At 39.0% G+C, this 27,641-nt stretch overlaps 1 protein-coding gene across 1 annotated transcript in view; it reads left to right on the top strand.

Annotated features, from left to right (window-relative positions):
• The first annotated feature begins 726 nt into the window (after positions 1 to 726).
• KCNMB2 (potassium calcium-activated channel subfamily M regulatory beta subunit 2) overlaps positions 727 to 27,641 on the top strand; it is a 40,172-nt gene continuing 13,257 nt past the window's right edge. Inside the window, exons 1-3 of the mRNA XM_052648512.1 lie at positions 727 to 845; positions 17,879 to 18,049; positions 20,932 to 21,127. Of these exons, the coding sequence (XP_052504472.1) occupies positions 790 to 845; positions 17,879 to 18,049; positions 20,932 to 21,127 (423 nt within the window). The 5' untranslated portion in view covers positions 727 to 789. The remainder of the gene's footprint in view (positions 846 to 17,878; positions 18,050 to 20,931; positions 21,128 to 27,641) is intronic.

Genomic DNA, 27,641 nt, shown 5'->3' with positions numbered 1-27,641 from the left:
ATATAGAGAGTTCCCTGGTGGTCCAGTGGTTACGACTTGGCACTTCCACTGCAGAGGACACAGGTTCAATCCCAGGTTGGGGAACTAAGATCCCACATGCTGCACAGAGTGGCTAATAAATAAGTAAAACTCTACCAAATTATATTTTTGGAGGCGATATCTTGGAGGGAATATGATAATAACATCAATTAGAAAACATGTTTCCCTAAAGCAGTGCCTCTTCATCCTAGCAATACATTAGAAACACCTAGGAAGTTTAAAAAAAAAAAAAAAACTGGCGCACATTTTTGAGGGAGGGATCCAGGCTTCAATATTTTTTAAGATTCCCATTTGACTTAAATGTGCAGCCAGAATTGAGCACTGCTGCCTTACAGCAAGAGAAACCTGGTCTTATTTAAGATGGTCAATCCACCGAGATTTATTGGTGCTATTGATACAGAGCGGTTACCTAGGTGACACTAGTGGTTAAAGAATCTGCCTGTCAATGTAGAAGACACAAGAGACATGGGTTCAGCGCCTGAGTTGGGAAGATCCCTTGGAGGAAGGCACGGCAACCCACTCCAGTATTCTTGCCTGGAGAATGCCATGGACAGAGGAAGCTGGTAGGCTACAGTCCAGGGTGTTGCAAAAAGTCAGACACACTGAAACAACTGAGCAGGCATTGATACAAAGTTCCCCAAACTTTAAGTAATGGCTTTAACTTCAGTGTGTATCTCTTCTAGGTCTTTTCGCCACTCCTCCAGGACTTCCACCCTAAGGAAAGAAGCCCCTGGACCAACATCCTCTAAGATGTTTATATGGACCAGTGGCCGGACTTCTTCATCTTACAGACATGATGAGAAAAGGTAAATAACTGGGACTCAGGGGGCTTTTTGGAATCATTTAACCAGAATACACAGAAAGCCCACCAAGGAGAAAGCATTAGGCAACTGAGCTTTCTATCTTCAAGTGTTAAGGTAGAATGGGCTCTGGGTTGAAGGAACAGGGTTTCAGGCACTTTGGCCTTCTCCTCCTTGTACTTGCCATGCTCACTCCTACTACATAGCTTTGCAAAACTGTTGGCTATCAGAAATGCCCTTTGGTGGTGGTGGTTTGTGGTGTTTAGTCGCTAAGTCATGTCTGACTCTTGCAACCCCATGGACTGTAGACCCTCAAGCTCCTACGTCCATGGGATTTTCCAGGCAAGTGGGTGGGTTATCATTTCCTTCTCCAAGGGATCTTCCTGACCCAGGAATTGAACCCGGATTTCCTACAATGCAGGCAGAATCTTTACCAACTGAGCTATGAGGGAAGCCCAAAATGCTCTTTACCCCTGTACTTATACACACACTGGTCTCTTGGATACTTCTATCTTTGTCTTCAGATACCCATTCAATCAAACCTCCCAATATCCTCCTGACCAGCACAGAATTTGTGTTTTAGTCTCCCTTGAATTTTCACCTCCTACCGCCATACCTGGCACATAGTAGATGCTCAATAAATACTGAGCTGATATGATAAAAACTCTTCAAGGCACTGGACATATGGCAGGGAAGGAAAGCAAAAACTAAGATAGAATGAAAAAAGGATGGACAAGTCCAGGGAGCCTTCAAACTCCTTGGAAAAGTAGCCTGGCATTGGGGAGTAATGGGGAGGGGGTAAGCAAAAAAGATTAAAGGGCAAAGGCAGTTTTAATGAAAGACAAAATGATAATTATTCAGTCCAATCCAGTCTTCCGCCTTGGAAATAAATGCATTCACAAACTTCACTGGCCATTTTGAATATTTGATTTCTCTTTTTTCTTCTGTGTCTTTTTCTTTTTGACCTGGTGCTGTTTCTTGGGTTTAGTGAAGCTAAATTTTAAACACAACTGCCTATATGAGTATTGCAACTTAAGCAAGACTCATTTGCCTGCAGAATCTGATAAAAACTGATAAATGGCATTGGGCACAAGAAGAAGGACCTGCAGGAGGTTTACTTGAGTATAAATTCTAATAACTGGTACTTCTATTTTTTCTTTTAAAAATATATATTTCCCTACAGATAAAATCCTTTTAAAATTCTAAAAGCAAAATTGCTCCTCACAATAATTTTGTGTTATAGCAAAAATTTGGAAGCAACTTTAATATTCACAATAGAAAATCTGTTAAACAAATCATAGAATGTAATATGTCACTTAGCAGCTCAAATTGTCTGAGCATAATATTAACTGAAAATTTAAGTTGAAAAATTGCATATAAACTATAATTGCAGCCACAAAAAAATATATGTGGGAAAAAGCCTGGAAGTAAAAGTATGTTTTCTACTCCTCCATTTTTCAAATGCTTTTTAATGTTATATTATCTTAATTATGGAAAAAAATAATGACATGATGTTTAAGTAAAATTATAGCTCAGAAGGCAACTAGTGTTCGATCAAAGTCTTGGTACTCATCATGAGAGAAGCAGATCAACTGAAAATTTACTGTCTTTGTTCATCACTAGGTTTTCACACGCTTTTTCTCAATGCTTAATCAAGTTATTTTTCATTTGCTTTCAGGTAGCTTAGCTGAATCATCTTTCAGCAAGACCTTTAAATAAGACTGAAATTTTATGTATTATTTTTAAATTCCATATGTAGTATAAAATTTCCTCATGTCTTAAAAAAAAAAATGTCATTACCAGTGATGGTGTGGAAGGCAGAGTTTTCTGTGCCCTATAGGAACGCTGTGACTGTCACAGCCAGTCCTCAGATTTTGAAGGTTTTATCAGAGCAGGTGGAAGCATGATGCATTTGTTTCACCTTTCATTTATTCTCACTGAGTAACTTAATTAAATATATTTTGCTGTCTATATAAATTTTACAAGCAAAAGGATTAATATTTAAGAAGCAATTACTCTGCACTACATGTTTTCATAAACTGTCTCTTCTAATTTATAAGATAAGGATTATTATGCCCATTTTACAATTGAGAAAGAAAAGAGAGTTTAAGTAAACTTCCAAGAGTCCAACAACTAGCCAGTGACTGAATCAAGATTTAAACCCAAGGTCGCATTCTGTCCCCTTCACCCTATGGCTTAGCTAGGCCCTTATCAAACATGACTCAGAGCAGCAGTGAACAGCCAAGCTCATAGGGGAAAACGGTGTCAGAATAGAGTTGAAAATTGTGAATCAAAAGAGATAATAAATATGCTAACATGATATATTGGCTATATTTGTGGAATTAAAATGAGCGAATAATTAGCTTCATATTCTGCACAGATAAGATTCTATAAAATTCTTAAATCACTACTTTCATGGTTTTATTTCCAGAGCATGATTTCAATAATCATGGGATTTAAAATAATTAAAATATCGACTATAAGTAAATCATTTTCAGCAAGCTTTATTTATGGGACGAGGATGTCAAGTTTTATGAAATCAATCTGAATGACTTTGGCCTACAAAGTCAAAGACAAATGGAACAACAGCCAAAGAATACAGCAATAGAATCTGGTACTATGCCAGTATCCTTAGTTTGATGTTGGTTCGTTTGTCTGTACCTCTTTCTTGACCACATCTCCATCTTCACTGCCTAATTCACAGACTCTTGTAGGACAAGACTCAAGCAGCATGACTTTAAACGGCAGCTATTGCTCTGCCTAATTCTCTTGGTGGCAGTAGTCATGGTGATAAGGAAGACAATGATGGCTGATCATAAATCTAGATAATCAAGGTCCTCAAGTTAATTATTTGGAAATTAATTAACTAGGTTATCTGGAACTACTGCCCATAATTGCTTGTAATAATTCCACCCTCAGTTTCTTATCCTGCAAACCTGGCCTCTATACATCCAGCTTCTCCAGCTGTGTTTCCCCCAACAATCCCAGAGGCCAGGCACACCACACTGCCTGTTCTGAGACCAGAGCCAAACCTGTTAGGATATTGGCTTCCCTAGGATTCCTCAAGAGATAGAACATCAGGAAACAAGCTTATAGGCAGGCAGAGCAACCAAGTGGAAGGAAAAGTCCACTGAAAATTTTGAAGCCTAATTTTTATGGTTCAGAGGAATCTGAAGTCAACTTTACATGTTTTTCAAAACTGTAAATTTTTTGAATTATTTTAATTCAAACCCAGTCCTGTTTTTGTGATCATCTGCTATATGCAAAATACTGGTTTCTATCTTTGTACTCCATTGTGAAGGAATGCCCAGCGATGTGAATACTTTTCCTTCTTTGATTAAATTTCTTTGTTAGGTGACCCAATGTTATTCTCTAAATTGCAGGAAGCAAAATAAAGTTTTGCTTTAAATAAATAGAGCTACAGCAAAATAAAGTTATAGCAGTAATAACTATTAGAGAGAGGTTATTGACTAAGGATATTACCACTGAGTTCATAAAATATTCTTTGGATTGCTTCTATTAAATGTTGAATTAATGTAAAGTAACATTTATCACATGTTAACATACAGAAAGGGCTTTCCAGTTATCACTAGCGGTACAGAACCTGTTGGCTAATGCAGGAGACATAAGAAACGCGGGTTCAATCCCTAAAGATCCCCTGGAGGAGGGTATGCAAATAGATATTTGCATCTATTTCCCCACTCCAGTATTCTTGCCTGGAGAGTCCCATGAACAGAGGGGCCTGGCAGGCTACGGAGTTGCAAAGAGTCAGACACAATTAAAGCAACTCAGCACACATGCAAAACATACAGAGAATGATGACAAAATAAATATCTGAGTACCCTTCACTAAGATTAAAAAATAAAACTGGAATTTTTGAAGCCCCTGAGGATGCTTCCTAAATTGTGTCCCCTCCCTGCTCCAACCCCCACCCAGATATAATCACCCTCCTGTTTATTATTCCCTTGCTCTTCTTCATGAGTTAATCATATCTGAATGCTGAAACAATACCTTGTTTACTTCTGAATGTTTGAAGACTTTATACAAATGGAAACATACCATATGAATTGTTCTGCAGCAGGCTTTTTTCACCAAACATGATCCCATGATTTTTCAAGTTATCAGTGCTCATGTGAGTAGCTGTAGCTCATTTTGTCTGCTTTGTGGTAGGCCATTATATGAAGATCCCACCATTTATGCATCCAGTCTACTGCCCATAGATATTAGTGTTATTTCCAGTTCTGTACTGACAGTGCTGCGGTAACACTTCTTGTGCATCTGCCTCTGTACCCATATACAAGTATTTCCTAGGCTGTACACCTAAGAGAAATAGTTGGTTCAAAGTATGCACAGCTTCTACTTCACCACGCAATGCCATCATTTTCCAAAGCAGTTGTAGATGTGATTCTGTTGCTCTAGAGTTTGGGGGTTTTCAGTTCAGTTCACTCGCTAAGTCATGTCCAACTCTTTGCAAACCCATGGACAGCAGCACGCCAGGCTTCCCTGTCCATCACTGACTCTCAGAGTTTACTCAAACTCATGTCCATGGAATCAGTGATGCCATCCAACCATATCATCTTCTGTCATCCCCTTCTCCTCCCGCCTTCAATCTTTCCCAGCATCAGGGTCTTTTCAAATGAGTCAGTTCTTCACATCAGGTGGCCAAAATATTGGAGTTTCAGCTTCAGCATCAGTTCTTCCAATGAATATTCAGGACTGATTTCCTTTAGGATGGACTGGTTGGATCTCCTTGCAATCCAAGGGACTCTCAGGAGTCTCCTCCACCACCCCAGTTCAAAAGCATCAATTCTTCAGCGCTCAGCTTTCTTTCTAGTCCAACTCTCACATCCATACATGACCGCTGGAAAAACCATAGCCTTGACTAGATGGACCTTTGTTGGCAAAGTAATGTCTCTGCTTTTGAATATGCTATCTAGGTTGGTCATAACTTTTCTTCCAGGGAGCAAGCACCTTTTAATTTCATGGCTGCAGTCACTCATATATCTGCAGTGATTTTGGAGGACCCCCCGTCCAGAAAAATAAAGTCTGACACTGTTTCCATTGTTTCCCTATCTATTTGTGATGAAGTGATTGAACCAGATGCCATGATCTGTTTTCTGAATGCTAAGCTTTAAAGCCAACTTTTTCACTCTCCTCTTTCACTTTCATCAAGAGGCTCTTTAGTTCTTCTTTACTTTCTGCCATAAGCAAGGTGTCATCTGCATATTTGAGGTTATTGATATTTCTCCTGGAAATCTTGACTCCAGCTTGTGCTTCATCCAGCCCAGCATTTCTCACAATGTACTCTGCATATAAGTTAAATAAGCAGGGTGACAATATACAGCCTTGACATACTCCTTTCCTGATTTGGAACCAGTCTGTTGTTCCACGCCCAGTTCTAACTGTTGTTTCCTGACCTGCATACAAATTTCTCAGGAGGCAGGTCAGGTGGTCTGGTATTCCCATCTCTTTAAGAATTTTCCACAGTTTGTTGGGAGTTTTAATTTTTATTTATCCAGAGGATACTGTGCTTTCAATTCCCATTTTTCAGATTAATAAGATCATGTGTACTTGCCTAGTTCTTTTCTGTGAAATGCCTGTTCAATAATGTGGTCCATTTTTCTACTGAATTTTTGTCTTTTTCTTATGTAGGAATTCTTTATAAAACCCTCTATTTTCTTTAATTTAAAAACTTAATAGAATGATAACCATAGAGAATGGCTGAAAAAAAAAATGAGAGAACTGTAAGATAAAGTGAAAGAAATATCTCAAAATCCAGAGAGAAAGTATAAAGAGATGGAAATCATAAGAAAAAGGACAAGAGTTACATGTGAATAATAAGAGTTCCAGGAGAAGCAAAAGAGATGGAGGAGAGAAACAGCAATAAGACTTCCTTTCCTGACAGTATAGTAGACCAAATACTGAGACCAATGCTCCTGCAGCAATAATTTTAAATGCTTATAAATTATAAAAAGAGGCTTCCTTGGCTCAGTGGTAAAAGAATCTGCCTGCAATGCAGGAGCCACAGGAAATGCAGGTTCGATCCCTGGGTCAGGAGGATCCCCTGGAGGAGGGCCTGGCAACCCACTCCAGTGTTCTTGCCTAGAAAATCCCATGGACAGAGGAGCCTGGTGGGCTACAGTCCACAGGTTCACAAACAGTCGGACACAGCTGAAGTGACTGAGCATGCATGTACATACATAAACTATTAAAAACTTTTGTTAAGCCTCTATTAACATTTTGTCTGTTTATTGTGTACAAATAAATACAGTTTACTTGTATCTTCCAGTTTACTTGTATTTTTACTTTATGATATCTTTTCATAGACAAAAGTTCTTAATTTTAGTATGATCTCAGTTAGCAATTTTCTGAACATTCTGAAATCCCTTCCTATCCCAAGTTCAAAAGGGTAGGCTCCGGTACAGGTAATTTACGTACAGCCATAGGTTTGCCTTTCACAACTAAAATCTTTAATCACCTGAAGTTGATTTTTGTTTGTGGTGTGAACTAGGCACCTCTTTTTTTCTGTATGGAAAACCAATTGCTCAGCACCTTTCATTGAATAGTTATTCCTTTCCACAATGATCTAAAAGTACACATATATCATGTATTAGGTTTCCACACATGCATGGATATGTTTCTGAATCTATTCTGTGCCACCAGTCATTCTGTCTACCTCAGCAAACCCCACACCTGAGCTTACCAACTTTAGCATTATAATGCATCTTTATTTCTGGACCAAAAGTCACCCAATTTGTTCTTTTGTAATCAGGATTGTATTTGCTATCCTTAGTTGTTTGCACTTCCATATAAATTTTTAGAATTAACTTGTCCAATCATTCCTACCCTACTTCCCCAAAAAAACTCTTATGATTTTTTATTGAAACTTTATGAAAGCTATTAATTAATTTGTGGTAAATTTCTGTCTTTATGTCATCAAGTCTTTATCTGAATATGATTCTCCAAATGATTCCCTGGTGGCTCAGATGGTAAAGAGTCTGCCTGCAATGCGGGAGACCCGGGTTCGATCCCTGGGTTGGGACGATCTCCTGGAGAAGGAAATGGCAACCCACTCCAGTATTCTTGCCTGGAGAATCCCATGGATGGAGAAGCATGGTAGGCTACAGTCAATGGGGTTGCAAAGAGTCAGACATGACTGAGCGACTTCAATATAGGTAGAACTTACCTATAAATCATTAGAGCCTCGTATTTCCATTTTGAGGATATTTTTTATTGATTCAATTTTTTAATGATTTAGAACTATCTAGATTTTCTAGTTATTTCAAAGCAGTGTCAATAAGCCATAAGTTTGTAAGAATTTCTTTATATATTTGAGTAAAAATTTCCTATATATTTGAGTAAATTATATATCAAAGTTTTAAAATATCCTGTAATAAAGTTGTTTTTAATATCCTCTATCATCTTTCTAATTCATTCTGTACCTGTATTTTTGGTTTTTAAATGCCTGATATTTGAATCTTTTCTAGTTTTTTATTCTCATCAGAGGTGTGTCTATTTCATTAGTCTTTTCAAAAATTAACCTTTGATTTCATTGATTCTTTAATATAATGCATCTTTTATTCCATTTATTTTTACTCATGTTTATTGTCTTCCTTAAACTTTCTTTTAATATATTCTATTAATCTTTTAATAAATCCTTAAGTTGGATGCCTAGCACATTAATTTGCAAGCTCTCTTCTTATCTAATACAAACATCTAAGATTATGTAGTTCTGTTTTGCTTTAGCTGTAGCTCACTAGTTGCTCTATATAGATTTTCTTCTCATTCAATTCTAAATGAATCCTAATTTCTATCATGGTTTTATTCTATGACCCATAAGTTCTTTGGAACTATATTTTTATAGTATTTTTAATTTTAATTTTAAATATTTACTATTTTTATTTCCATATGTAGAGTCATCCTAGCTATTTTTAAAACTATTTCTGCCACTCTTGCACTAGAGCCAAATACTGGGGCCCACACAGAGTCTCTTCTCGAAGGCTCTTTACGTTGCAAGGGTACCCTCTTCTATCTGAATGAGTCGCATCATTTTCTATTCCTTCTATATTTTTCACTAAAGAATTTTATCAAATGTAATATGTCAATGGATCAGGTAAAAAGAAATGAGGATTAGATATTAAAGCATCATTGGGAAATTGATCTGGTAATTTAAAGGCAGGAGTAAAAACAAAGAACTTCTACTTTTGTTTCCATAGTTTTACTCTCATCATTATTCTCTTATCCATAAAGTAATAAGACTTCCTGTGAATTAATAAGCTGACAATAATAACTTTAGGTTCATAGACAAAACCCCATATGTTAATTTTTATGACTCTATTAAGCATGACTGTCATTTGTTCCCATGAGCACATTTCTCCCAAAGGAACATACACTTTAAAAGAATGAAAACAGAATAATAATTAATCAAATTGGACCATATAAATATATACCTACTAGTTCAAAGGAAAAAAAAAAAAACCATGAGATCTGGAACTAGTAGAAGGTGAGGTTATACATACATCTCAAAAACACAGCAGAACAACAGCTGTTTTAACCCATGCCACTCCCAGCTCAACCATATGAGATGACAGACTGAGCGCCCCTGGGGCAGAGGTACACAGCAACTCTGCCTCTTTCAGCTCAGCTGGCGTTAAGCAATCCATTTCCCCGCAGATTCACTTCATAGTACCTAACAGAAGGCTCTTTTCCTTGAAGTCTGGAAACTAAAGCTCTCAGTGCCATTGAAGCTTGACATTTTTCTAGAAGGAATACTAAATGCATTAGCAGTAAAATGCAGTGGGCGCTGATAGGAAGAGAAAAGCCAGTAGTCTCTTCTAGCCATGGTCCTCTGATTTATTTGGTTTCACTTGGCCATGGAGCCTCCCTGTGCCGGCTGCTGCACAACCTAAGCATATTGAAGCCATTTCTAGCCCACATAAAAGGAAAATACTTTGTGAGTATAATAAATGCGAGAGACTGAGCTTACAAAGGTGAATGCATTCTGGCTCTCACTCTTGAGCAGCTCGATATTCACTGGGCCAGAGAGGCATATATATAAATAGTGTGCTAAGTATTGTGGTTATTATGGTTATGTTTCTGAAGGGCCTCCCTCAAATACACATAATTCTTTATTCATACCTTCCTTCCTTCTCTTTCCTACACCTTCCAGTGCCTCTCACCTCTCTGACTGCTTTGTGACCTTTGGCAGACCTGTCTTCTTGCCGTTTCCTAGCTAGGTTTTGTTTCTCTGACAACCTAAAGAGTCTCATTAAAATCCACAGTTCATGGTTATATAAATGATGTCTGGATCTAAACTTTCATCTCCTCTGCCACCTCTTTTTTTTTCAACTCCTCTTTATCTAACATCAGAAATGCTGGGAGAGTTTCGGAACCAGTCTCTTAGCCTCCAGGTATAAACCATCCCAAACGGTCAACCACACCACTAATATGAGGCATCTTTCCAAAGAAGCAGATCCCAACCTCTCTGGCACCAGGGACTGGTTTCTTGGAAGACAATTTCTCCAAGGACTGGGAAGGTGGGGATGGTTTGGGGATGATTCAAGTGCGTTACATTTACTGTACACTTTATTTCTAATCTAATGTCACTGCTGATCAGACAGGAGTTCAGGTCTGCAGCTTAGAGGTTAGGGACCCTTGTTCTAAAGTGCAACCTAATTACATCACTCTCTTGCTTAAATTCTTCTAGTGACTCCTCTAACTTCAGAAGACATATAAGACCCTTTATCTCTGAACCCTGCTTATATAATGAGTTCACTACCTGTCATCCTCCACCCACTGGATGCTGGAATCCAACCACATTCAGCTATCCTATTCTCTCACATTCTGTCTGGATACTATTAACCTTATCAATTGTTTGCTCATTGGAGACTTAATCCAGTCTCTTACTGGACCCTTTAACCATCACCACTTAAACTAAGTCATGGCCACATTGGTTTTATTAAACATAAATTAAAACCATTTATGCTGATAAATCACAGTCCTGAGTCAATAAATCCATCACCAATCCACCAGCTGCCCAGTTCAAGGAATGCCCAATACAGTGATAGCCATTTTGCCAAATATTAATCTATTTGCCAATTGATCTTTTTGGTGAATTTATCAAATTTAGCTATGCACTAAAAACACAGTTCTATGGATTAGTAGGGACCAAAAAGGCTTCAAGGAACCCAGATTTGGGGCCTTCAGACCCTCTGTCTCTCAGTCTCTGCAATCATTGTCCCTCGGTCTCTCTGCCTCTCTGCCCTTCCGTCTGTGTTCCAGACACCCTCTGTCTCCAGGCTCCCTGTTCTCTGGCCTTCCTCCCCTTCCCCCACCCCAGCCATGCCCTACTGCTCTCTGCCTTCTTTGTTTCCTTTCCTCTCTGCCCTTGGGTTTCCCTCTCTCTAGGATCAGCAAGTTCGACTGGGTTACGCTGATTCTGCTCTTCATTTTACCCCCAGCAGAGGGTCCCACCTGTTTTATCCAGATCCCTCCTGTTTCAATAACAGGATAAGAGCAGAGACAAATAAACATTTTGCTATAAGGACAAAACTGTTGTTGTTCAGTTGCTACATCGTGTCCAACCCTTTGCAACCCCATGAACTGCAGCACACCAGGCTTCCCAGTCCTTCACTGTCTCCTAGAGTTTGCTCAAACTTATGTCCATTGAGTCAGTGATACCATCCAATCATCTCATCCTCTGTCTCCCCCTTCTCCTCTTGCCCTCAGTCTTTCCCAGCATCAGGGTCTTTTCCAAAGGACAAAATAAAACTTCAAATAAAACAACAGAAACTTCAAAAAGATATTAAAAATTCCCATCAAAATCAATGACCGTATTCTTATGAATAGTTGAAAGAAACAAATTTTTGTTAATTGATAAAGTTGCCAAATCTGTCAAAATAGTCAATGTGAAACTTGCCACAAGAATTTCAGTGATGCTAAAATGTTAGCAAAACAGCAAATGACTCTAAAAAGGACTTGAAAAAAAATCATAAAAAAAATTATAAATGGAAAGGTTCCAAGTGAAATGCTAGATTTTTGCTATATCTATTAGAAGAATATATTCATATACAGATTCAAAAAGATACATCTATGAATATATTCATAAGAATATGTTTATAAAGAGACTAAACCTCCCTAGGAAACTTACTTAGCTTAAAAAAAAAATCAAACAGATCTTAAAATACTGTTGAAAAGAACATATTCATAAGAAAAATATAATTGAATGTACTTTAAAAATATTTAAAATATTCATAAGAAAATATATTCATATTAACTTACTATACTTAAAACAATGCTCGTTAAAATAAGTCTTTTTCAAATCTGTGATTAAGTGGGCAAATTATTCATTTAGCAACGTAATCCTTCAATGAACTGGCAAATGGGCTAATCTTGTATATCAGCCATTCAGTAAGCGAAACTTTATCAAACTGGCCCCTAGCATATTGACTTGCTTCCTTTCTGTACTCATTATAATAAGTCTCCTCATGATGCATTGTAATGATTGTGTCTCACCCAACTCCCTCAGAACATCTTATTCACTTTGTATTCCCAGAACTTGGCAGAGTATGTTTCATCTTATGAAGACTAAAATGTTGACAAATGAGTAAACAAATGAATTAATAAATGACCTTTACCCTGCCTTAACCTGAAGTTTTCTTCCAGCAGGCTAAATACCAAGGTAATCTGAATTTAAATGGGTAAGCCCAATGAGAAAAAAAATTTTTGCACACTTCACATTTTATGTCCATGTTTGTAGATGCACAACCTCATAAATAATTTGCTTATGAATCATAGGAATAATATCAAACTTTAAGCGTCTAGTCAAATATGGAACTTGAAATAAAACCGTATTGTGTTGACTATTGCTTGGGGTAAAAATAGTAGCTTTATTGAACAATCAAAATTTGTCTGTAAAATATTTTGTTATAGTTGAATTTGCCTTGTAGTTTTATGAATAACTCACATTCTCCAAAAGGATTTGGGCAGGATGCTCCATATAGATGTAGAAAAGACTGCACATACGTGCCATTCATTGTTGCAAACGTTTAAGTGTTGCTTTGTATCCACCATATTGATTCATGGTTCCGGAGAACCATGAAGCCACAACTGCTCCAATAGTGCTTAAATATACTGCCTTTCCAGGACATCCAAGGCTAGATTTCCTTCAGACCAACAAATTCAAATTCCTGCTCTGTACCTACTGCTGCATATCCCTCATGTTTGAAACTGGTTTTGTAGTTGTGCCCCATACTCATCATTCCTCCTTACAGGTCTACTTCAGTGGACTATACTAACCTTCCCTTATTTCTGCCCCCACCCTCTTGTAAGTAGATTCACAGAGAATAGACACAAAGGGTCAAAGAGAGATGAACTATCCACTCTGTTAGTAGTGGCAGTGTGTGCATGTATGCCAAGTCACTCCTGCTGCTGCTGCTGCTGCTAAGTCGCTTCAGTCATGTCCGACTCTGTGAGACCCCATAGACGGCAGCCCACCAGGCTCCGCCGTCCCTGGGATTCTCCAGGCAAGAACACTGGAGTGGGTTGCCATTTCCTTCTCCAACGCATGAAAGTGAAAAGTGAAAGGGAAGTCACTGAGTCGTGTCCAACTCTCAGTGACCCCATGGACTGCAGCCTACCAGGCTCCTCCGTCCATGGGAGTTTCCCGGCAAGAGTACTGGAGTGGGGTGCCATTGCCTTCTCCAGCTAAGTCACTTCAGTCGTGTCCAACTCTGTGCAACCCTGTGGACTGTAGCCCACCAGGCTCCTCTGTCCATGGAATTCTCCAGGCAAGAGTAGTGGAGCAGGTTGCCATTCCCTTCTCCAGGGGATCTTCCCAACCCAGGGATCAAACCCGTGTCTCCTGCAGCTCCTGCATTGCAGGCGGAGTCTTTACTGCTGAGCCTCCTGGGATGCCCCCATAGTGGCAGAATAACACGCAATGTACAAGACTTCCTTGTATGAAGCATGATGTTTAGGCCTGATACCCAAAATATAACATCATGTTCCTTCCCCCAGCTTTGAAGACCACTTGGCATGGGACTGGCATCTCACTAACCCACTGAGTCTCAGACAGTGGACCCTCCCTCCCCAACCTGGGGCTTATAGAAGGCCGCTTATACCAGGCCTGAACAAAGGCAAGTGCAGAAGGATAGGGAAAAGATTGTGCCACACATAAACAGTGATCTTCAAACCAACAAAAGGTAGACAGGGCCTCTGACAGTCAGGATCTCATCTATCTCATCAATCAGATCAGTCACTCCTTACCTGAACTCAGGACACTATGTCTGTCAGGGAGAAAATCTATAAATGAACAAGCAGCCCCTCCCTTCTTAGCCAAGGCAACAAAAGTCCCCTCTTTGGAAGCCTGAAGTATAGGGAAATAAGGACCCCTGCTGTAACACCCTCTACCATTTCCCCAGTCATTCAAGCTAAGTTCTTGAGCATAAATCTAAACTATACCCTTTTTCACTTCCTCACCATCCCCTATATTTTATCAGTCACCAACTCCTAAAGTTTTATCTCCTAGATATTTCTCCATACATCCTTTTCTCTCCATCTCTCCCACCTGATTCCTACATCGTGCCCTCATCATCCTTTGCCAGCACTGCAGTAACAATGCCCTAATTCTTCTTTCTGATTTAAGTCTGGTTCTGTCTTTAATCTAATCTCCACTCTTCAGCCAGAGTGATCATTCGGAAACTCAGCTCTGTCATGTCACCCTCTACCAGCTTCCCATTAACTAAAGGGCAAAAGCCAAGCTCTTTAAATGGGCTACAAAAGCTCTTCATAACCTACTACCTTTCCAAAATTACTTGCCCCACCTTCGCTGTCCCACACTCATCCTACTAATAGTAAAACTGGTATGGTTTCTGGCAGTCAGCATGTAACTTTAAATCTCCATCCTTTGTTCGTGTGACTTCTTCTGTCTGAAATGCCCTTGACTTCATGTCTCATTGGGTTAACTCTGATTCAATCTTGAATATTCTGTTTAATGCATTTCTTCCCCAGCAAGGCTTCCCTGACCTCAATCCTTGCTCCCTGTCCTCATCCCTCAGGCTGGGAAAATTATTCCTCTTCTACACTCACTCTGTGAATGGCTCTGGCACTGAGTTTACTACCCTGTGTTGATTTTTTTTTTCATGTCGGTCTAGGAAGACCAATAGGAATTGAGTAGGGGCCACATGCCCAGTAACTAGAGATTACTAGCACTCAAAATAAGTTTGTTGACTATGTATTTTCTATTCCTTCAAATCATTCATTCATCCTTTAACTTATCCATTAATTCAATTATCACTTACTGATGAATTTCATGAGTATGTCCCATCTCACTCACCCACTTTCATTTTGCTGAGTAATATCCTGATTTCCCAGATGTGTTTAGCCTGCGTGGAAACCAATCATTTTCCCTCTTCTCTACACATTCCAAAGCATGTGAAGAACATTTGTTAACTATTTCCAAATTGTCATTTGTTTTTAAATTACCCATTTGAATCATTTTTATATGCTTCTTGTTCTAGTGACAGAACTGACTGATTACTCTGCGTCTTTTAATGGGTATAGACTGCCATAAGTGAGGCAGTATAACAGCCTACTATTCTGTATCTGAGACTGTGCTCCCTCCTTTCTGCCTTCCACCTGCAGGAAATTCAAATCTCAGTATAGTCATTAGAATTAAATACATGTTGATAAATAACAACAGGGAAGTAACATCAGTTTATTACAGCAGGTCTTTGAAGCCACTCAGACTGCCTTTTCTTGTTTCAAAGTCTGGCTTTAGATGAATGGGCACTGATTTTTTTTTTAATTATTATTCAGGTTCATAGAGAATAAAGTCTAAGAGCTTTCATATAAATCTTATATTTTCCAAATAAAATCTCAGAAAAGAACGGGGAAACTTAGGGAATGGCTGGTGGCCAGTCTGTGGAAGTCAAAGGCAGGGCAAACCAGCTTGTCCAGAAGCACTGGGCTTGGGAGCTGGAGAGTTAATGAAAATGTCAGGCTCTCAGAGCTTCTTCCTCATCCTCTCAATGAAGAGAAAGAATGGCCAAGAGTGACTGAGAGTAGGGAGGAGCCAGGAAGGCATGGCCATGAAAAGATGAGGAACAAAGGCCTCTGTTCAGCTATGATCCTCCTACTACAAAGGACCCACTCCTCGAGGAAAAAATTTGTATAAACTATATCATGAAGAAAACTTTTAAATGATAATGACAATAAGCTAATCGGCTAATTTTTTACTCCAGTAACCAGATTAATGTGTGTGTGTGTTAGTCATTCAATCATGTCTGACTCTTTGCCACCTCATGCACTGTAGCAAACCAGGCTCCTCTGGCCATGGGATTCTCCAGGAAAGAATACTTGGGTGGGTTGCCATTTCCTTCTCCAGGGGATCTTTCTGACCCAGGGATCAAACCCAGGTCTCCTGCATTGCAGGCAGATTGTTTACTATCTGAGCCACCAAAGAAGATTAATATATACTCTTCCTTAAAAACTTTTGGAAATATGCTATGTGTCCTGCTCTCACCCTTCTGTAGGGAATCCAAATATCTTCACAACCAGCCCAGAGTGAACATGCCACTAGAATGTATGCCTGCTGTTAACACCAGTAAGGCCATCCATCCTGGAGCATGAAGCCGAATAGAAGCCCCAACTATAGATACAATTATACAAATAACAGATATCTCTTTCCTCCTCTGCAAAGTTCCACATTGGATTCTAGTTCTTTTTCAAGCAAGGAGAGTGACTTGTCATGAAAATTTGAAAGGAAGATCTGAAGTCTATCTCTCTGTTCCCGGGTCCTGAAAACCGGCCACTCCCCCCACCAAACTGAGTCCGGCACCCTAAAATCCAAAGATCCCTTCTCAACACAGAAACTGGAGAAGATCCCCATGGCTCCTTGGTCTCCTGCCTTCCCAGAATCCCTGCCTTCCTGCCTATACTTTTCACATCTCTCTCCCACCAGCCAGCACCTCCAGCAATTTTTCACTTCTTTTCTGCCTTCTCCTTCAGACCTAGTTTCAAATACAACCCTCCACTAAGAAGCTTTTTACTTTATTCACTCCTTTGCCATTCTGTCTTTTAGGAATTCTTTGGAGAAGAACAGCAATTTGGGATGTTCTGATGCCCATGTCATAAAGCTGTAGCTCCCCACACCACTTTTAAATGGGAACATTTGTTAAATACTTCACGTCAGTCATTCTCCACCTACTTATGTCATCTCACTTAACCACAACAGTGTAGTTACACATTATATCCACTTTTCAAGGAACTAGGAATTAGAATAAGGAAGTTGTAGAGCGCACACAGCTCGTAAGCCACGAAATCAGGTTTTGAACTAGGAGACAGTGACTCCAATCTGTTTTGTTTTGTTTTTTTAATGATTGAAAACTTTTACAGATAGTAATAAAACTATCCAAACTTTTGGAGTCTGGCCTTGATCTGACTGACATTTTTGTAAACTTGCTTAAATGTTTACCATACAAGAAAAGAAGGCTGGGTCACTACCGGACGTCTCCACATTTCTAACAAATCTCAAGTCAACAGAGCTCTAAGCAACCCTACGCTTAAGAATGTTAACCAGAATAAATTCTGTCTATTACTACTGAGGGAAAGTAAAACATTAAGTTGATAGTTTCCTGATATATGTTGCCATTTCTTTGAAGTAATGTTCCATTAGGTATTAGGGGCTATAGAAAGATCAGTGATGATTAGCTGGGGGTTGGCAAAGGAAACAAACCCAAAGCATTATCTAAACAACTGAGGGCATTGCTTTCTTTCTTCAGACTTAGAAAAAAAGAAAAAGTATTGACAGCTAGGCATACACCCCAAGTAAAGATGGGAGACTTGTTTCTGCTCAGGGCCGGGTGTGTGTATGTGTTGGGATGCAGTGGTCACGTGCTGAGGTCCAGCTGCACTCAGGCAGGTTTGGCGGGCCCCTCTCGATCTCTCTGCCTGGGGAAGGTCTGTGCAGAGACTTATTCTTTAGGGCTGTACTGACTAACTGTGAACTTCATGTAAAACTGTATTATTTTCAACCTCAGAAATATTTACCAAAAAATCAGGGACCACGACCTCCTGGACAAAAGGAAAACTGTCACAGCACTGAAAGCAGGAGAGGACCGGGCCATTCTCCTGGGACTGGCCATGATGGTGTGCTCCATCATGATGTACTTTCTGCTGGGAATCACACTCCTGCGCTCATACATGCAGAGGTAACACCCCTGGGGGCTTGGGATGCTGTCTTTTGTCTTCCTTCTCCATCCTCCCACACAGCTTAGCAATTCCGAGGTCCTCTTTCTTACCTTCTTTGCTTTGAAGCACTTAGAGTAGTGCCTGGCACTTACTACTGTCAATGACGTTATCTAATAATAACGATAAAAATAGTTCTATGTGTAAACCACCTACTATGTGCCAGGGACTTGCCTTACATTACTTTTTAAATTTTCACAACTGTTCTATAAGGTAAGTATATATATACTCATAAAATTAGCAAAATTGAGGTTCAAGAAAGATCTAATATGCTGTCATTATTGTTCAGTCACTAAGTCATGTCCAGTTCTTGCAACCCCATGGACTGGAGCCCGCCAGGTTCCTCTGTCCATGGGCTTTCTCAGGCTAGAATAGTGAAATGGACGGTTATTTCCTTCTCCAGAGGATATTCCTGACCCAGGGATCAAACCCGTGTCTCTAGCATTAGCAGGCAGATTCTTTCCTAGGGAGCCAGCTTTAGTATTTGGCAGGAAGAGCCAAGGTTCAAACCTACATCCTGTTAATTTCAGAATCCCTGGTTTTGGCTCTTAACACCTCTGTCCATTCTCCACCCCCGTTCCTTTTCCTCCACAGCCCTCTGTTCCGTCATCCCACACACTAGCAGTTCTCAGCTGCACATTTCAACTTTCCGAGAATCTTTAAAAATATTGACACCCAGGCCCCAAGCACCATCATTCCATAATGTCAGATTTAATTGGTCTGGAGTGGGACCCAGTCACTAGTAACTTTTAAAGTTCCCCAGGTGATTCTAACAGGCTGAAAAACACTGCTATGCACTTTATAAAAATGAATTATCTAGTTTTAATTGGGGGATAATTGCTTTACAATATTGTGTTGCTTTCTGCCATATATTAACATGAATCAGCCACAGGTATACGTATGCCCCCTCCCTCTAAAATCTCCCTCCCACCTCCTACCTCATCCCACTGCTCTACATTATCGCAAGGAGCTCAAATCTGGTGTTCTTTGCACTTTCTAAAATAACAGATTTTGAACTTTTCTTATTTAAGTGTTTGCCCTGGGTTTACCAAATAGATACAAACGCTGAGTTGGCAAGTGTGTTCCCCCTTAGTAACCCACGAAACTCCCCAGTGTTTCTAGCTGTTGTCCATATTGACACTCTGAGCATGGGAAAGCCCAGCATTGCTTTAACTAATCAAGAAAGTCTCATGACGCTTCAGTTTAAAGAAATGAGGCCCTTTCAAATGAAAAACTGAGGTTTCAATCCAAGAGAATCAAACCATTTTGCGGCATTCATTTCCCCACTTAAATTAATACTTTCATTTTAGAAGCAAAATCTAGCTGAAACACAGTAATTTGCTAAAATTAAGGCATCATCTTTCCCATTTATGGCTGCTCTACTCTGTTTCTCTGATGCTTTCAGCTCTACTCCTCAGTGAAAGCATGGATGCCTCAGGCCACAGAGCTCACTGATTCCAAAACCATTTTCCAATACTCACAAATGCTTAGCACCATCTAAGACTTTTTTTTCTTCCTTGTATAAACAAAATCTGACCACTCAAGTCCCCAGAAATTTGCCACACCAGAGGGAGTCAGGGCTTGAATCCTGGCTCTGTACAAAATTGGACATGAAAAGAGGGGCCCTATTAACACACGTCCAGCAAAAAGAAGAGCTACTAATCTGCAAAGAAACGTGCTATTTTCTAATCACTCTGGTAATCAGTTTATATCCAGAAGTGAAACATCAATTCTGGGTACATTACTTCCTAATCACAAATATTACTCTTGATCATAAAATTAGAAATAGTTCGGAATGAAAAGCTGACCAATGGGCAGCTCAAGAGGTTTTCTTTGTTTAATCTTTCTAACTGAGAGGTCTCAGGACACGGACAGGAATCCATTAATCTCGTATAATAGCCTCTTTTCCACTGTGGGGAAGCAGTGCAGTACCACACAATGAGCCTGGGCTTTAGAGAAATACAGGACTGGGTGGAGTCACAATTTCCACCACCTACTAGCTATGTGTCTTTGCATGCATTTGACTTCTCTGACCATCAGTTCACTCACCTCTAAAAGAATTTCGTATCCAACATATAAGACAAAAAAGACAATGTATGTAAAGCATCAATTAGGATGAAAGGGGTACAATAACTGATGGCTCTTGGTATAATCAAAAGATGAAGTTATCTTTTCTCCATTTTTAGGAAGGCCTTAAAGAAATGCATCATTGTCCTTTCACCTATCACACCAGACCTTAAGCCTCTCCACTCTTTCATCATCTCTCTTCCCCTTCTCCCTTACATCTTCTCTGCCTACAAAGTAGGCAGACATTGTGAGACGAGGACCAAGGCATGACAGGAAGCAGGTTACAACATAGAAATGCAGGGTGGGTACAGGCTCTGATGTAAAAAGATGCTGCCTTACCCTTACTGGTGAATTTTATAAGGAAAAAAATCTAATTTAAATCAAGCATTGGAAAAGATGATACTATATTTGATAGAAATCATTGGAAAAGTTCTCAGATGCCAGGCAAAGTTTATGTTTATATTGTAGTTAGCTTGTGGCTCAGCTGGTAAGGAATCTGCCTGCAGTGTGGGAGACCTGGGTTCAGTCCCTGGGTTGGGAAGATCCTCTGGAGAAGGGAAAGGCTACCCACTCCAGATTCTGACCTGGACAATTCTATGGACTGTATAGTCCATTGGGTCACAAAGAGTTGGACATGACCGAGCAACTTTCACTTTGACAAAGCTGCTCTATGCAAAGGCATACACATTACAAGTAGATGTGGAAGATTCTTCAGGTCAAGGAACTGACAGTTTCTGCGCCCTTGGCATCTGTGCTTACTCTTCTCCTCTCTGTGTAGTGTATGGACCGAGGAGGCTCAGTGCACCTTGCTGAATGCGTCCATCACAGAAACATTTAACTGCTCCTTCAGTTGTGGTCCGGACTGCTGGAAACTCTCTCAGTATCCCTGCCTACAGGTGTATGTCAACCTGACTTCTTCCGGTGAAAAGCTCCTCCTCTACCACACAGAAGAGACAATAAAAATCAATCAGAAGGTAGGAGCTTGGCATACACGGCATCTCATTCGCCCTCATGTAGCTCCACACCAGTTCATCTCTCTCTGTCTGTAGTTCCTCTGTGCCAGCATTTCATTTTTTTTTTTTTTTTTTTTTTTTTTAATTTTAAAATCTTTAATTCTTACATGTGTTCCCAAACAACATGCCACCACACAGTAGACCCTGCCTCATCCAGTCACAGAGTTCATTGTACTACTTGACTCTTAATTGAGAAACTATTTTCTGTGCAAGTCATGGTCAAACCAGTCCCTATTTTGTAGCAGTGAAGATTTAGCCTTTACTTCCATTTAGAAGGGTAAACATCATATCCTTATTGATACACAAATAGATTAAGTTTTTCAAAGCAAATGTGCAGCTTAATCAGTTATATAACCCAAAAAAAAAAAAAAAAAAACTCAACAGGTATTTGTCATATACCTGGGAACCATGGGGTTAAACTGTATTTTGCTTTCCCAAGGTCATTGTCACTTAGTTCTATGGTCTTGGAGATGTAACTTAACCTCTCTGAGCCCCAGTATCTTCTTCTCTAAAAAGGTAATAACAATGACCATCTTGCAAGGTCATTGTGAAAATGAGAACAGAGTACAGAGTGCCCAGCAAAGCACAGGCAGGACCTTCAACCCATGGTCACAGTTTGTGTGCCTGTGCCTATTTCTTCATTTATGTTAGGTTCATCGAGGCTGAATTTTCCAGCACTAATATATTCAAGTGCACTTGTTAAATGTTTAGTATCTCTGTATTAAAGCTGCAAATAAAATTTGCATTTAAAAGGTCTGGGATAACCAGTAAAGTGTCAGCAGAATCAACCTGCCATTATCAATTTTAAGTTAAATACATTGTGTTTTTGATTGACGAAAACACAATTTAGATGGCCAGAGTACTTTCATATGCCAAGACAACCTGATGCCATTCTCTAATAGGACAATTGGGCCTCATCACCAGGATACAACTCTCACAATTCTAGTCTTTCTTGTAAAAACTCTACAATTATCAGCAGTTAAATGATACAGATTATATGTATTGAAAAAACTCAATAGCTGTGGAGCATGATACTAGAACATAGGATTTGCTTTCTGATATATTAACACAAATAAGGAAACCCTTGCCTTTTGGTCACACTAACTTAAAATAATTCTTGCAAATATCTCTGAAGACACAAGGTCAACTCTGATTTCCTTTTATTTGTGGAAAAGAATACAAAAAATACCAGTCTTAATCCTATTCTACAAATATACATAGCTAGTTCTCCCATAAAATGTGTGTTTTTCGAGATCCCTCAAATCAAGTTTTTAAATAAAAACTGTCCTGTAATTATGGATACTTTTAAAACTCTCAAATCTCCAAGAAACTGAAAATTGGCCAAAACTGAACAGACATGAAAAACTGAGACATAGTTCCATTTTCTTGTCTTGATGTTTTATTAGTACAGCCCTGTGAATGCAATATGTCAGCTATAAACTGGGAGTGAAACTACCATAGAAAGTCTCTGCTAAAATTTTAGAACCAGTATCTTGTCTGCTGTCAGCATGATACTAGGTCACTGTTTAGTTTATTTACCTTGTTTTTAACTGTGAGACATGCAAGAAATGAAAAAGTGCAGCTTAAGCACCCATAGAGATCCTCTACGTAATTACTATGAAAGCAAAGAAATAAAACACGTCCTGCACTGCAGGAAATTAGAACCTTACAGTTCTGATGACTAACGCCATCAAGTACCTTTTCATTCATTTATTGGCATTTTGAGTATTTTTTTTTTGTATATCTGTTTAAGCCCCTTGTTTTCTATTGAATTGATTCCATTGGATTGTTTCTTCTTAGTATTCAATATAGGAATTCTTTAAATCTAGATGCAAACCTTCCTTGATTGTTGTATTGCAAATTATCTTCTGGATATGAAATGTCATCTTTTCACTCTCTTAATGATGTATTTGAATGAAAGAAGTTTCTAATTTTAGTGCAACCAAATCTTGTCCTTGTCAATATTTATTTTTCTTTTCTTTTTTCCTTATCTTCCTCTTTCTTTCTTTCCTTTTCTTTCTTTTTTTCAATTGTTTGACTGTCCTGCTGTCTGTTTAAAAAGTCTTTACCTATCCAGAAATCATGAAGCCATTCTCCCAAATTATCTTCTAGAAATGTTATTTTTTTTCTTTCACATTTTGAGTACAATCTGCTTGGAATTGATTTTCATACAAGAGTCAAGTTTCTAGGTTTTCTTTTTATTCCTATGGACAATCATTTGCCCAAGTCCATTTATGAAAAGACCACCCTTTCCTCACTGGATTATTTTTATGATTCCATTTTCCCCTCTATTTTCTTGGAAGTCATCTGTTCTGTTACTGTTCTTTTAGTGTTTAACTAGTCATTACAACTTGAAATCTTGACTAATCAAGGCTATTAAAACATTTACCTTCATTTATTCTCTTTTCAGGTTACATATTATCATTTTTATTCTACATGTACCTTAAGCCCATGTAGATATTATATTGCTTTTGTATATGCTGCTGCTGCTAAGTCGCTTCAGTTGTGTCTGACTCTGTGCGACCCCATAGATGGCAGCCCACCAGGCTCCCCCGTCCCTGGGATTCTCCAGGCAAGAACACTGGACTGGGTTGCCATTTCCTTCTCCAATGCGTGAAAGTGAAGTTGCTCAGTCGTGTCCCACATGACGCCATGGACTGCACCCTACCAGACTCCTCCGTCCATGGGATTTTCCAGCCAAGAGTACTGGAGTGGGGTGCCATTGCCTCTCCAGCTTTTGTATGTCGTAGTTATCTACTTAGATGCGTCCCCATCATTTTCCATTTCCTTATTATTCATTCCTTCTTTTATCTTTGGTCTTCTATCTGGATTATTTTTTTTCTACTTCCTGAAGAACATTCTTTAATATTTAGTACAATATCTTCTCTAAAGAAATCTCTGTGTCTCCTGCATTGTAGGTAGATTCTTTACCATCTAAGCTACCAGCAAAGCCCCTTACATAATTCTCATAACTCTCCTAAAATACTATGGCCTCCTTTATAAATGAGGCAGATGCCTGAAGAAATTCAGCAAGCTGTTGAAGCTCACCTAACTAGTAACAGCAAAGCCAGGCTTAAACCCAGGCCATTGGACTTCAGAGTCCCCTGTTATGTCCATCATTCCTGAACTTTACAGGACTAGTAAGCGGTGGGTTGTTGAGTTAGCTGAATGTAACCTTTAGAAAAACTGTGTAAATTGATTTTACAACAAATGGGGAACTTTAAAAGAAGGTAAATATATAAATAGTTTTTTTTGACTGAAATAAAAGGCATTAGGGACTTTGCAGGGAAAAAAAAAAAAAGAAATCTCTGAAAGTATTCATTTGTCTGAATATATTTTCTTTTCATTCTCAAAGTATCTATTCATTGAGTATATAATTCTAAGTTGGCTGTTTTTTTGTTTCTGTACATTGAAAACATTCCTTTGTGTTCTGGTAAGAATTATAACTATTTGGAAATCAGCTCTCAGTCTAATTGCTACTTCTTTGGAGGTAATCTTGGTCTGCTTTAAAGATTATTTCTTTAATTCTTCACAGCTGAACTACTGTTCTGTGCCAAAGTGAACATTTATTTCTATCTTGCCCGCTTAGTGTTCCCAGGGCCTGCTGCTCCTGCTGTTCCTTGATGTTCTTTGGCAGTTTTAGGGGGTCTTCAGTCATTATCTCATCAATATTTCCTCTGCTCTCATTCTTTCCTGCTTGTCCTTTTAAGACTCCAATGGACCATGTTAGGCATTCTCATTTCATCCCCTGTATAGCTCCCTGTCTCTTTAGTATTTTTCCCTCCTTTTGTCTCTCTGTGCTTCTTTCTAGATATTGACCTATCTTCTGATTTGCAATTCTTTCCTCAGCTCTGAAAAGTCTATCATTAAACCCATAATCCATTGAGCTCTTAATTTCTCTTACCGTATTTTTCATTTCTAGAATACCCGTTTCAATCTTATTTTATACTTTCTAGCTTTCTGCAATATTCTAATTTTTGTCTTTTAAATTCTTCAACATAAAAAGTAAAATTGTAGTTATTTTAAAGCTTATTTTGATGACTTCAAGAAATCTGAAGACCCTATGGGCCTCTTCTATTTTTTGTTTCTTGATTGTTTTCATGCTATATTGTAATGTCTGTCTATTTTTTTATTAGATGTCAGATATCATATCTGAAACATATTTATAAAAACAATTCTAAGCCTAGTTTGATGTCATGACATCATCTTTTCCAAAACTTATTTCCATTTGCTTTTGCAAGGCCCCTAGCTACAAATCATGATCACCTCATTCTGACTACATAAACCGAAATATTCAAGTTTGAGCTGAAGTCCCTGTGAGGACCTATCTTCTTCAGGTTGACCATCACTCCTAGGATGCAGCCTTGAACTGTCCCAACCCAAAGTGAATATGGGCCCACATTTGAGAGGCTGTAATGATCATTCCTACCCCTAGCTCAACAAGGCTATCAAAAATTCTATCTAGCCTTCTGGGATCTCAGCCCCTTTTAGAATCAACAGACACTCCAAGGGGAAAGGTAACACCAAACAGTAGGCTCACCTTCTTGGCCCAGTGATTCTTCACTCTCTGGTTAGCTGTCCTCTGCCTTTAATTAGAAGTATAATACATACATTGAAAATACAGTTATTACCATGTCAGAAGGTCACTAAACCATGATCTTAAGGTAGCATGAGAAACATACAGAATATTCCTGAGGAGAAAATTAAAATATTCTCCATCTTCACCTCTCCTTCCTATTACTATTCCCCAAGCTCACCAAAAATAGTAACCTTTCCTATAGTTACCAAGGAATGGGCATGGTTTTACTGATACATGAGGCACACTACTGAAAATGTTTGATTTGAGACAACAGGAGGCAAAGAGATATCAGTCAAGCTTTCTGCTTCTTTATAGAATGAGATTCAAAAGGATTTTATTTTTAAATTTTTACACCCTCTTATATATTCTTTTTCTTTAGCTTTTAAACCCAGCGAGCAACCTCTTGTCACTAATAAAACTGAAGCAGCTTAAGCTGATAAGCTGGCATGCTCTGGTGGAGCAACTGCCTGACTAACAATCTCTAGGAGCTGCAAGTAGGTTCAAGGGCCGCTGCCTCTCCTGGCAACAAGGCTGTCACTGGGATCATAAACAGTGGCTGAGTATTGATTCACTGTGGTTGTTAAACTTCTCAATGCTGATCTCCTTTGAAAGGTTAAAACTTTACTTACCAGGGATCCCCCAAAGTGCCCATCTGGTTTAAGAGAATATTTCAAATGAATTTTTGTGCAAAACCAGAAAATATATCCATTTTTGATATGTAGTATAATTCTATATGGTCTTCCGAGGTGGCACTAGTGGTAATGAATCCGCCTGCCAGTGCAGGAGACGTAAGAGATGGGGATTCTATACTTGGGTCAGGAAGATCCCCTGGAGAAGGAAATGGCAACCCACTCCAGCATTCTTGCCTGGGAAATCCCATGGACAGAGGAGCCTGGAGGGCTACTTTAGGGTCCATAGGGTCGCAAAGAGTCAGACACAACTGAAGCAACTTAGCACACACACAAGCACAATACCATATTTTATACATATACATATGTTTGTATATAATAGAATTATAATAAGGAAGACAGCTATTCTGAGTGGAGAATAACTTGTATGAATTAGCCAATTATTTAAAGCTCCAAACTCAACATCACCCCTCATTTTGTCACCCTCTCTGAAGCTTTCTGGTTTCCCCACATGCAGAGAGGATACATATTTGGACCAGAATTTCTCAACCTCAGGACCACTAACATCTGGGGTGGAACATTACTTTGGTGTCTGTGAGAGAAGGGCGGAGACCTGTTTTGTAGGTTGTAGGATGTTCAGCAGCATTCCTGGCTTTTACCCGCTAGAAGACTAGTACCATCCTTCTCCATGTGTGACAATTAAAACTCTCCAAGCACTGGCAGAACCACTGCTTTCAATTTCATTTAGCTTTTATCTTGAATGCTGAGAGATTCTAAAATTTTAATCAAAGCTTGTAAGCACTGAGTTCCTCTGCACAGCATTTAATAGGATAAGGATAAAAGGGAAGAAAATAAAGTGAGGTTGAGAATCTAAATGAGAGAAAAAGAGGGACCCACATTTGTTAGTGTCTATGATATACTATATGCCAGCACTGTGCTAAAAACTTTACAAAAATCATCTCATTTAATCCTGACTAAAACCCTACTCCTAAAGTAACAATAGCCATATTTTATCAAGAGCTTACAATATGCCAGGCACTGTATAAGACTAAATATTTTATATGAACTCACTGGTTAAATGCAGCAGCAGTCCCACATATTAGGTACCACTACTACCACCACTTCACAAAATGTAGCTGAACTCAGAAAATGAAATAATTTTCGCAAAGTCAAACATTCACAACTTAGGTCTAAATTAAAACTAAATCTCTTTACCTCAACATGATATCTCTTAAAAAGCAAAACAGCACATTCTCTTGAGAGAGTA

This window comes from Budorcas taxicolor, chromosome 1 (genome assembly GCF_023091745.1).
Source record: "Budorcas taxicolor isolate Tak-1 chromosome 1, Takin1.1, whole genome shotgun sequence".
Taxonomy (NCBI): Eukaryota; Metazoa; Chordata; class Mammalia; order Artiodactyla; family Bovidae; genus Budorcas; species Budorcas taxicolor.
This window is presented reverse-complemented; position numbering and strand designations above follow the sequence as displayed.